The sequence below is a fragment of the Vombatus ursinus genome, unplaced genomic scaffold (genome assembly GCF_900497805.2).
Source record: "Vombatus ursinus unplaced genomic scaffold, bare-nosed wombat genome assembly UNPS02014775.1, whole genome shotgun sequence".
Taxonomy (NCBI): domain Eukaryota; kingdom Metazoa; phylum Chordata; class Mammalia; order Diprotodontia; family Vombatidae; genus Vombatus; species Vombatus ursinus.
This window is the reverse complement of record NW_020954553.1, coordinates 3807195-3819996: the sequence shown is the minus strand read 5'-3', so window position 1 is coordinate 3819996 and position 12802 is coordinate 3807195. Positions and strand designations below refer to the sequence as shown.

The 12802-nt window shown below is 47.9% G+C and overlaps 1 protein-coding gene across 1 annotated transcript in view; it reads left to right on the top strand.

The window, feature by feature from the left end:
- The first annotated feature begins 12518 nt into the window (after positions 1-12518).
- Positions 12519-12802, top strand: part of NKAIN1 (sodium/potassium transporting ATPase interacting 1) — a 119524-nt gene continuing 119240 nt past the window's right edge. Inside the window, exon 1 of the mRNA XM_027864749.1 lies at positions 12519-12572. Within this exon, the coding sequence (XP_027720550.1) occupies positions 12519-12572 (54 nt within the window). The remainder of the gene's footprint in view (positions 12573-12802) is intronic.

Here is a 12802-nt window from a genome sequence, read left to right as displayed (position 1 = left end):
AAAGAGAAAAGGAAGGAAGGAAGAAAGAGAAAAGGAAGGAAGGAAGGAAAGAAAGAAAAAGGAAGAAAGAGAAAAGGAAGGAAGGAAAAAAAGAAAGAAAAAGAAAGGAAGAAAGGAAGGAAAGAAGGAAGGAAGGGGGAAGAAGGGGGAAGGAAAGAACAGAAGAAAGAAAGAAAAAGAAAAGGAAATAAGAAAGACAATACAGCCCCTGTTCCCAAGGAGCTCTCATTCTGATAGAGTGAGGCACCACATAAAAGATTTCAGCTAGGGAAAGCCAGGTACGCAGTGGATAGAGCACTGGCCCTGGAGACAAGAGGACCTGAATTCAAATCCGACCTCAGACACTTAATATGTACTAGCTGTGTGACCCTGGGCAAGTCACTTCACCCCGATTGCCCTGCCCCCCCCCCAAAAAAAGATTTCAGCTACAAGTTGGAAAGAAAGGCCCCAAGGTTCTTAGGGTACAAGTAGTGATACTTCTTCTTTCTTGTCAGTGATATAACCAATATCTGTGTTTTCCATTGAACCATCAGACAGCACCAAGGATTTGGATGATGAGAACTTTTTTTCTGAGTTTTTCAGTAGTTGTGGTGGCTGAGGAGGCAGTTACCCGCTCCAATCTCCATGAGGGTTCCACCCTCCCAGACGGCCTATGGGAGTCAGGCTGGCAGCAGGGCCAGAGGCCCGGAGCTGCTCTTACTGGGGTTCTTGGATCCAGGGCACTCCGAGGGGAGGAGGTGGTTGAAGGAATGTGACAGCACCTTACACGTGCTACTTCCTCCCCTGCCTTACTGCTTTGGCTGAGATGGCTTGTTTGTCCATCCTGTTGGTGGTAGTTGGGGGACCATCAGGGGACAGTGGGCCCTTTCTCCACAAGGATTGCCCCTCCTTGATGATGGCTGTGGGGGTCAGGCTGGAAGCAGGGCTGCTGGTCAAGGCTGATGTGCCTTTCCATTGAAGTATTCCAGCCATGAGTCATATCCCACATCCCAGCGATGCCCATAAAGGGCTTCCTCCCTGAGTGAAGAACTCTAATTCACTGTTTATTACACAGACTGAGTGCACTGTTGTATAGACAGGCATCAGAGACATGAATATTATTTTTTCACCTTTTCCCTATCACTGTTTCCTGTGCATTTCTGAACATCTCTGCTTCTATTCGGATGTCACACCTGCTGTCCTCAACGGTGTCTGGCTTAGCAGCTGATCTGAGCATTTTCTCTCTCCCCTTCTCTTTAAATCAGGTCACCCAGTCTCCAGGCAAATCTATTCTTCCTGGTCCTCATGAGACGCATGCTATCTCTGGCCAAGAGCCTGTCATTCATCTTTCTTACCCCATAATCCAGAAATACAAATCCCATTCTCCAGTATTGTCTCCTTACCTTACATTCATCTTGCATTTTTTATATTTCAAATGTGTTTCTTAGTAGTGTCTTCCTGGGGGCGCATCCCTGTCTCAGATCCTTGCCACAGCCTTATGAGGTTGCCTAGGCAGGGACCATTATCCCCATTTTACAGATGAGGGAAAATGAGGTCCACTTAAGTGACTTGCCTAAGTCTTGCCTATCGATAGCTTGTAAATAAATGGTGAAGCTGAAACAAGAACCAATGTTCCCTGAATCCTGGTCCAGAGTTCCTTCCATAAGACCCATCATACAGCTAGGTGATGCAGTGCATACGGTGCTGGGCCTGGAGTAAGGAAGGTCTGAGTTCAAATTCAGCCTCAGATCCTAACTATGTGACCCTGGGCACATGACTTCACCTCTGTCTGCCTTGGTTTCCTCAATTGTAAACTGAGGATAATAATAGCACCCACCTAACTCCTAGGGTTGTTATGAGGATCTAATGTAATATTTGTAAGGTGTCTAGCACAGTGCCTGGTATGTAGTAGGCACTTAATAAATGCTTGTTTCCTTTCCCTAAAACCAGAGCTGATCTGTTCCAAAATTATGAAGTGGGCCATATTTCCCAGGCTATTCAGGTATATAGTGAAGCCTTGAGGGAAAGGGAAACAGGGCCGAGAAATGGTGGAATTAGAGATAGGGTAGACCCCAAACACAGGATACTGTTGGGAAAGCATGGTCTGGTAGAGAATTATAAAGGGGCCCTAGAGCAGAGGCTTAGGGCAATGGCCTACTTCAGCCTGGATTTGTTTTTCAGTCCTCTCTGTGACCCCATTTGGGATTTTCTTAGCAAAGATACTGGAGTGGTTTGCCGTATCCTTCTTCAGTTCATTTTACAGATGAGGAAACTGAGGTAAACAGGATGAAGTGACTTGCCCAGGGTCACACAGATAGCGTCTGAAGCCAGATTTGAACTCATGTCTTCCTGACTCCATGCCCAGCGCTCTATCTACTGCACCAGCTGGGCCGAAAGGTAAAACCCAGATGTAGCTTAGTCTATGGGGGGGGGGGGGAAGAGACTCTGACTTTCTGAGCTCCTTCTCAGCTCTAATGTTCTGTGTTCTATGGCTCTTTCCTGATATTCTATGGACCCTTCTGGTTCTGACATCCCATGTTCTAAGGACCCTCCCAGCTCTGCCATCCCATGTCATGGGTTTCTATGAGAACAGAGCCTACTGCCTCCTGATCACCCTGAGTATAAGAGTCTGTACAGGAAGTTTTTGAGTCCTTTGGTCCCTCAATCTTTTCTTCAGTTTTACTATGCCTGGGCTAAACGTGGGAGCCAAAGGCAACGTCACAGAGCTCAGACCTGCCCAAGGGAAGCCCTTCCTCTCCCCGCAAGGGTCCTAAGGGATCCCCATTCACCAGCCAGCTGCCATGCTTCCACCTTCTCCCCCTCCACTCCCAACCTGGGCCAAGTATTAATGCTGGAAGGCAATGGTTGAGCTGCCCCTCTGGGCGAGAGAGAGAGACAGACACACAGACAGACAGAGAGACAGAGACAGAGAGAGACAGAGAGACAGAGAGAGAGAGAGACAGAGACAGAAAGACAGAGACAGAGAGAGAGACAGAGACACAGAGACAGAGAGCACTATTCTCAGAGGCAGAAAGACCTGGGGTGGGAACCTGACTTTACATAACTTCACCTCTCAGCCTCAGTTATCCCATCTGTAAAATGGGAGTACTAATAACCACAGCAATCCCCTCACACGGTTGTTGTGACCTCCAGTGACATAATGTACACACTTTGCAAACCTTACGATGTTTTGTGATCATAAGTCATTGATGATGGTAGTGATTATCACAAGTGCTGTCCATATGCCTCCCCCCACCCCCACCCCAGCCTAGTGCTAGGAGATACGGCCCCGGGCTGAATCCTTCATCTCTGGAGCCCCCTGCTTAATCCCTCACTGGAGGCCTGTGCTGATGGTGCAAGCCTGGGTGAGTTATGGGGCCATTTGCAGTTAGGTGCTCACCTATCTCTCACCATATACCTGTCTTTTCCCTTTGACTGAAAGCTCACTCGGGCTTCCCCACCTGACAAGGGAGCAGATGGGAAGGGGAAATCTGTCTTGGTGGTCAGGGGGTCAGTGGAGGCTGCAATCTGATTCCTGAGCCAGGAGAAAGGACTTCTGGAGGGAGCCCGTTTTGCCACGAATTGTTTGCCTATCAGGTTCTCTCCAAATGTGCCATCTTTCCCAGGGCAGAGACAGCAATCTAAGATGGGGGATGGGGTGGAGGGCCCCAGGAAGAAGGGAGGGGAAGGTGGCGGTCATAATGCCTTTATTTTCTCCTGTGCTTTCCCTTACCCACTCTGCCCTTTATCTTTAATCAGAAATGTCTCATTTTTTCTTCCTTCTCTTCCCCAGGACCTCTTTGTTGCCCAGGTCCTGACTTTGTGATAAGACTGGTAATAGAATGACCTCTCCCAGGTAACAAACCAGCAGTCCCTAACTTAAGAGGTGGCTGCCCCTGCCTGAACCCTTACTTGTCTCCAGCACCACCAACCACCTGCTGATGCTGAATCCTCTACATCTGCTCCCCTCTCTTGACCCTAAATACTCTGCATCAGCCTTTGTCCAGCCCCACAGCCAACTGACCCTCACAAGAGGAAGCACCTGCTTACCTATGGCTAGGATATGAGAGGCACTAGAAGGGCCTTTCCTTCCCAGAAATACTCCCTCTATAAGTGATCCCTGGACCTCAAATGCCCACCATCAGTCACTTTTTTCCTGAAGGCCTCCCTAAAATTCATTCAATTCTGCAGCAAGCATTTATTAAATTTCTATGTGCCAGGTACCGTGTTAGGTCAAAATCTGTCTTTGCAATTAGAAGACCTGGGTTCATATATCAGCTCTGCTATTTACTGGTTTTAGACAAATCTCTTCTCTCTGGGTCTCAGTTTCCCAATCTGTAAAATGATGAATTCTCTACGACCCCTAAAGTTCATTCCATCTGTAAGTCCTATGATCCTGTGAGTCATAACATTTCTTTTGGAATAAGTTAAGGGAAAGCCATTGCTTTGGTTTACAACAGGCTGAGCCAAGAATTGGATCCCTGGGAAAGGGTCTTCTCCATGCAAGCTTACCAAGGCTTCAGGCAATAATCTTTACTGAGGAAGAGATAGCTAAGGTTTTTCACACCTTGACTGGGTGGTTGGTAGTCAACAAGAATTTAGGGGTAGCTAGGCGGCCAAGTGGATAGAGCACTGACCCTGGAGTCAGAAGGACCTGAGTCTGGGCTCAGACACTTAATAGCTGTGTGACCCTGGGCAAGTCACTTCACACCATTGCCTTAACAAAAAAAAAAAACCAAACAAACCAAAAAACACCCCAAAATTTATTAAGCTGTCTAGTATGTGCCAGACATCTTGCTATGCTCTGCTGATATAAAGAAAGGCAAAAACAGTCCCTGCCCTCAAGGAGCTCCCAGTCTAACAATTAAGTATCTGCAAGATGTTGATGGAGTAGGTAGAAAATAATCCCAAAGGAGAGATGCTGGCAGTGAGGAGGGATGACCAAAGACCTCCTGTGGAAGGTGGCCTCTGAGCTGAGCCCTGAAGAAAGGCAATGGGGAGAAGGAAGAGTATTGCAGGCATTGAGGACAGCCAGTGCAAAGGTTCAGAGATGGAGTGTCCTGTTCTGGGGGATGGTGAGAAAGCCAGTGTCTCTGGATCTTAGAGTTTGTGGTGGGGAGTAAAATATAAGAAGGCTGGAAGATAAGAAGGAGCAAGGCTGTAAAGGGCTTTAAATACCAAACAGAGGATTTTCCATTTGATCCTGAAAGTAATAGGGAACCACTGCATCTGTGATTTTCAGATGGGCTGAGAGAAGGTGCTATTATTGCTGTTGATTCACCAGTGTCTTTATTGGAAAGGGTCTGTGAAATGTAAGACTGTTTCGAGGGTTTAGCTGTCCAGTCATTCATCCCCAAATGTTTGGGGGGCTGAAGTTTCATCACCTATACATTCCCTCTCCCATCCTCCAATTCCTATCTACAATGAACTCCAGGCCAATTTGGCCAATAGCATCCAAGACACCTCACAAAATTAGCAGCAGATCCTAGTTGCCTACTGGTCACCCTACCTTGGATAAAAGCATAGAGGACAAAAGCATATGTACAAAGTATTCAGATGACATAAAATTGGGAAGAATAACTCACATGTTGGTTGATGGAATAAAGATTCCTCTGTCCCCCTCACACCCCCAAACTCTCACCAGGCCAAATCGAATAAAATTAAATGTAACAGGGATAAATGTATATACCTACACTTAGGCTGAAAAAAAAAGAGCGGAAGTACACAATGGGAGAAGCTGGACAAGATTTTGTGTGACAGAGATGTGACAGTTCTAGTGGGCTCCAGACTATGTCAACAGGGAGACACGGTGGCCGAAAACTTAAATGACTTTAGGCTACCCAAAGAGAGACCAAAAAGAGGGAAATCCCAGTCATGCTGTATGAACTTTGCCTTTGTTGGATTGCATCTGAAATACTGTGCTCAGTGCTGTGCCACATGTTTTAGGAAGCACATTGAAAAGCTAGATTACATCCCGGATGACCGGGGGTGTGGGGACCGAAGTCCATAGAATGATTGACTAAAGGACTTGTTGATGCAGAGCCTAAAGAAGTAGGGGGATGCAACAGCTGTCTTCAAATATTTGAAGGGCAGTCAAAGAGCTGTTCTTGTTTGTCCTTCATTTTCTCGAAGAGGACCATGACATCAGGAAGATGATGGCATGACTTGCAAGTGAATTGGATTTAAGTGAGGGAGGACTGTGCAAGGTCACCAGCCTCACTTTCTCCTCCAGAGCCATCTGGGTCCAGTGGTGAGCTATAGATCAAGATGACTGGAGATGGCCCCCCCAAAGAGGTATTAACCTAAGTGTAAAGATGTAGCTGTACCCCATCATCCCTCTTAAGAAGTGGGGGGGGGGGCGAAGCCGGAGTAAGTCATTGAACTGGACTAGATTGAAAAGGATATAGAAGGAAAGCTTAGCTATTGTCTAGGCAAAATATTGGCCATGACCCAAGTGATACTTAAAAGCCAGTTAAATGGTGAGAGAGTTTGAGGAAGAGGTACCCAGCAAACATCAGATACACACACTCTGTATGGGGAGACAGTCCGAAGAGAGGAGCAGCATCCCAGGCAAAAAGGAGTCTCCAGGAATAAGACTTCAGGCAGTAGAGAAGGGAGCTGACTATGGATTCAAAAGAGGACATGGCAGCCATCCCACAGAGAGGAACAAATCCGGAAAGCCTAACTGAGCAACTTACCAGAAGAGGCACCGGGCCCTGTGGAGAGCAGCATGAGGGCCCTATGAGAAGAGAAAGGACACTGGGCTCCTGTAGTTACCAGAGGTGTGAGTTACCTTGGGTACATGCAGTTCCCATGTATAGTGCCCCACCACAAGTGTACTCATCAGTTTGTGCCTGTATGTATTTATGGAAGAATGTGCCCTAGGTTTAGGGGAAGAGAGTTTGGCATCTACTGTCCTTACCATGTCATCTTAATAAATGCCTTTGTTGGTGGTGTTGTTCAGTCATTCCCAACTCTTTGTGGCCCCATTTGAACATCTTGGCAAAGATGATTTGCCATTTCCTTCTCCAGCTCATTCTACAAATGAGGAAGTGAGGCAAAAAGCGTTAAGTGACTTGCCCAGTGTGAAACAATTAATAACTCTGAGGCCAGATTGGAACGCACGAAGAGGACTTTTCCTGACTCCAAGCCCAATGCTCTATCCTTTGTGACACCTCAATGGCTCAATAAATACCTTTACCTTGAGCTAATTGTGTCTATTGGCTGACTGTTAAAGATAAACTCACCAAAGGGGGCTAAAGAGCTATAGTTTTAGGAATATGACCCCACAGAATACACCTTTGAAACTGAGGGTAGTAGCTGTCATCTGGAAGATGGCTCAGAAGGTGCACTGCAGAGAGAAAAACTTCCTCACAATTAAAACTTACCAACACTAGAACAGACTACCTTGGGAAGTAGTGAATTTCCTATTGCAAGAATATTTAAATACTATATAGCCACTTGTAGATATTAAGTGGAGCCGTGTATTGAGTGTTAGACTCAGATTCAGGAAAAACTGAGTTCAAATCTGCTTCACAGTTACTAGCTGCATGACCTTGGGCAAATCACTTTGTTTCTGCCTGCCTCAGTTTTCGCATCTGTAAAATGGAGATAATATAGCACCTGCCTTCCAGAGTTGTTTTAAGGATCAAACGAGATAAGATTTATAAAGAGCTTTGTAAACCTTAAAGGGCTGTATAAATGATATTATTATTCCTACTTCAAGTAAGTGACTAGTTCTAGTATAATGCAAATTCCTTGAAGTTGGAGACTTTCAGTTTTGTCTTTGCATTCCCAATGTTTAGCACAGGGCTAGGCACATAAGTGCTTAATAAATGTTTGTTGAATGATGTTAAATTCCAATTTTGATTTTATGAAAAGAAATTGCTGTACACAGTGCCTAGTAGCATCTATATACCCACAGCTGCGCAGGTCGGTTCTTAATCTGAATTGCAAAGCCATCACTTACACTTTTGTAGCTTTGAGGGCTTGTTTTAATATATAGGTGGGGAGGAAGAAAAGGAAGGAGAAAGAAAAGGAAGGGATTAGTGAGAAAAGAGGAAAGGAGGAGGAACTATGGGAAAAGTGGGAATGCCAGTCCCAGAGTGAAGAGAACCATTGAAAAGGAAGATGGTTAAGAGGGCAAAGGGGGAAGATAAAGGAAAGGGGGAGAGGAAGAAAAGGGACAACTTACCGACTAGGAGTGATCTAAAGAGAAGGAATAAATGAATGAATGAATGGAACAGCATTTATTAAGCACTGACCACATGGTAGGCACGGTGTTAAGGGTATAAATACAAAATCAACAAGCCTGTTCCCAAGATATTTTCATTCAAATCAGGGGAAAACAAATATAGAGTGAGTGGCAGAAGCTAGGAAAGGGAGTTTTGTTCCGGAGTCACAGGGATGCTAAGTTGGTCCATGAGGCAGTCAACTAACATATCATTTCCAAAAGCACTGATTACAGTGCCCAGAGCAAGATTGAAAGCTGATAAGATGGTGGCTAGGGTAGACAGTTGACTAGGAGGAGAGGCATGGTCAAACCAGAGTTTGGTTAATCCCTCACTGACCCATCAAGATAGCTCATCCCTAGGACAAGGCTCTCAAAGCTGAGTCCCTAGAAACTGGGGGCTTTTTTGGATATTTTGGATATTTAGTCAGAAGCCTGCTATTTTAGGAGGGGAAGGGGCAACTAGGTGGCACAGTGGATACAGCACCTGCCCTGAAGTCAGGAGTACCTGAGTTCAAATCTGGCCTCAGACCAAACACTTGACACTTACTAGCTGTGTGACCCTGGGCAAGTCACAACCCCAACTGCCTATAAATAAATAAATAAATAAACAAAAAATAAATATTTTAGGAGGGGAAAAGCAGGGCAGAGCATCAGCAGGGCACATGGCAAGATGGTTAGGGGAAATAGCTGGATGGATTGTAGAGTATCACCAATAATTGTGGTAGGTCAATGGTCTCAGGTGTTCAGTGGCTCTGGTGCCTCTATTTTACATAGAGACAGATCCCTGCCTTCACATTCATTATCATTTCAATTTAGGTAGCATAGAACGGTTTATCTTTATTGATCCCATCAAGACTCTGGGGTGCCTCTTTGTAGCACTCCAAAGTGCTACACACACACACACTCACACACACACACACACACACACACACACACAGAGTCAGTGCTAGTGATCTTGATAAGTGGCACCAGTAATGAAGGCTGCTCAGTGGAGAGGACCTATTTTTCTAGGCTGATTGTCTATGATTCCCCCTCGCCCATTGTAAGAAGCAGCCCAGCTGGCCTGCTTGCTCCCCCCCTGCAATGACATGCCATCTCCCAACTCCCTGATTTCGCAGCAGCTGCCCCTCATGCCTGGCGTACTCTTCCTCCACAAATCACCTCTTGGAATCTCTATTTTCTTTCAAGGCTCAACTCAAGGGCTGCCTCCTATTGAGACTTTTATTTCTATACACAGTTGTTAGTGTTTTCCTCCCCCTCCCCCCCTCTCTCCTCTCCCTTGACCTCCCTGTATTACTGTGTATTTGCTTTGAATATATTTTCATATCATGATGGATAGAGACCCTTACCTGGGTTCATGTCCCACCTCTGATACCTATTGGCTGTGTGACCCCGGACAAGTCACTTAACTTCTTTAGTGATCACAAGCAACACTGTTAAGACTACAGGCTTGAATTGGAGTTTCTTAAACCAGCAAAATATATTTTGCATTGACATCTGGTCACCTGCTGATTTCCTCCAGTAGAATAGAAACTCCTTGAGGTAACGATTAGAGAGTTGTCCTCAGAGTCAGGAAGACCTAGGTTCTAGTCCTGCCTTTGACAGGTAACCTAGACAAAGTTACTTAACATCTCAAAGTCCTATAGCTAGACAACTTACTCTCCAAGCCCTTAAGACGCTTAGAAAGCGCCTGAGAAGTAACTTGAGTTTCTTCCCCATGCCAGCGAAGAAATCGAAAGTCCAGTCTCCATTCCTTGGTGTATAAACTTATATATGCAAATGCTGTCTCCTCCACAGAAGTGAACTTCTCAAAGGGAGTTTCATTTTTGACTGTTCCCAGGGCCCAGCACATAGTAGGAGCTTAACAAACACTCATGGATCGAGAGCAGGGGTTTAGGCTCCAAGGAGCAGGATGGGTCAAGAAATGATCTTTCTTTGTTGTACCTTCTCAGAGAGTCTGCTGTGTATCCGTTCATTCCACCAAGAAGATTTGGATGGGGGTCAGTCACAACCTTTGAGTTGTAAATCGACTCTTCTGAGAGGGATCAGACTTTTTAGCCTTAGGGACCTTTACTGAGACAGACCTATTGTTCCCTTCTACCCATTAAGGGGTCAGGAAGAGGGGAAGAAGTGAAAAAACACTTTTAGTGGCTTGGAGAGGGGGAGGTGAAGGAGGGGGGCCCTAGTCGGGTCAGACTGGGGTTTGACAATGACAACTAGAAGCCTTTTGTCACATTGACCTAAGCTTTGAAGTTAGTATGTTTTCTCTTTCTTCTTACCTTCTCCAATAAAGGCATGTATTTTTCAATTCTGTATTTTCTACATTGGACTAGACCAAGTTCTTAAACTGGGACTCATGAATTTTAAAATATATATATATTTTGATAAATATTTCAACATAATGTTTCCTTTTAAATTTTATGTATTTTAAAACATTATTCTGATATGAGGTCCATAGGTTCCACCAGACTGCCTAAGAAATCCGAGACTCCCCCAAAAGGTTAAGAACCCCTGGACTAGAGGTTGAAAAGAAACATTCATGCCTGACCTGGCCAGGATAGCCAGGGGAATTTCAGACCAGGTTGGAAGGAGGAGGACTGGAAGTTTCAACTCAAGAGAGAAAAGGGTTGAGGTACCAGGTGTCCAGGAGAGTGCCTTGGAGGGTGGCTTGCCTTTCAGTTGGTTTGTGCTATCTTCTTGCTGCCCCCAAAGGGGTGGCAGTTTCAAAGCATAACCCTGAGAAAGCAAAGATGAATTTCAATTCACCAAGCGCTGCTCAAGCACCTACTGCTGGCCGGTCATTGTGTAATTGGGTACTGGGTATGCAAAGACAAAAAAACAAAAACAAAAACAAAAACAAAACCGTGCCTCACTTCTGGAGCCTGTGTTCTGCCCTCTGGACTCAAAGCTGAAAGTGGTTGGATTTCAGGGAACTGCAATCCAACAGTGGAGGAGGGAGTTTTGGGGGAAAGCCTCCCAGGCCTTTTCGTGACAGGTGCTATAGGGACAAATGACGTTGAGGGGTTGACTCCAGGGAGATCCTTTAGTTCTTCCCCAAAGGTAAGGAGTCCTTGGTTCTCTACTGCCCACTCCCTCCTTTCTGGGTCCTGGGAGCTTTGAGTGGTGGCCGAGGTTTGGTGAGGTTTTCACCTCCAACCCTTATTCTTTCGCCCTGTCTGAGCTTCGTAGAATACAGCTTCTGCTCTGAGCTCACCCTGACCACCTCGAGGGAGGTGGGGTGCCAGTGTGTGTTCGGAAGGAGGGAGAGCATAGCGGAGGTGCCTTAACCTTGCTCCCAGGCCCAGTTAACCCAGGGAGAGAAAGTTCAGCCCCTCCCTCTCTCCCTTGTTCTTCCCAGTCTTCCCCATTCGGCAAGTTTTCTTCTTTGTCTGCCTTACTCTTCCCCTCTCCTTCCCTCCCTCCCCGGTTTTCCTCTCCCTAATTAAATAGGTTCCTGAGATTTAGAACTGGAAAGAAACCGAGAGATCATCTGGTCCGACCCGCTCATTTTTACGGATGAGGAAACTGAGGCCTATTCCCTGCCGTTTTATTGGTCCTCTTCCCTTCTCCCTCCTCTTGCCGCTTTTGCTCCGGTCTCCCAGGCTCTGCCACCACCCTCGCCTGCAGCCAGCCTCCCCAAGTCTATTCTCTCTTCTTCCTCTCTCTCCTCTCACGCCCTCCTTCTGTTTCTCCCCCTCCCCACTATCCCTCGTCCGTCCCCGGGCCCCGCCCCTCTCCGGGCCGCGAAGCCACGTGGTAGGGCCAGGGCGGCTGCAGACTGCTCGGGATCCTGCCCCAGCTGGGCTGGGCTCTGCTCCGCTCCGCTCGGCTCCATTCCGCTCGGCTCTGGTCCGCTCGGCTCCCGTCTCTCCGCTCCCGCTGCCCGCCCGCCCGCCCGCCTCTGGGGGCATGAGGCGCTGCTGGCGGACGGCGGGTCAAACAAAAGAGCCCCGACTCGGGCTCTACGCCCCGGTGCCCAGCGCCCCCAACGCGGGGCATGGAGACTGAGCGGAGCCGCCCGAGCCCGCGCCGCGCCCGGGGGATGGCGCGGCCCCAGCCTTAGGGAAGCCCCGGCCGCCCTGCTGGAAGCTCGGGGCGCGGGCGCGGGCGCGGGGAGGACGCGGAGGAGGAGAAGAAGGAATTGGAGGAGGACTCTCTCTGGCTCCCTGTTTCTCGCCTTCCAGCCAGCCCCGGGGTGCGGAGCCGAGCCAGAGCGCAGCGCACTCGGAGCCCGAGCCGGAGTCGGGGCGGCAGCAGCAGCAACAGCCAAGGGGGCAGCGCCGTGGCGGCTGGTCCCACTGGAGCCATGAGCAAGTGTAACGGGAGGTGCACGCTGGTCGGGTTCTGCTGCCTGCAGCTGGTGAGAAGGGATCCCTCCTGGGACGGGAGTGGGGCGGGTGGGGGGTGGGGGTGGGGACTAACTGGGACCCTGGGACTCTCGGACCGTGACGCGGGCCGGGGACCAGCGCTGGGCCAGCTGGCGAGCGAGGTGGCGATCCCCGCCCAGCCTGTAGCCCGGTGTTATCTCCGTGTGTGCGTGCGTGTGTGTGCGTGTGTGTGTGTGTGTGTGTGTGTGTGTGTGTGTGTGTG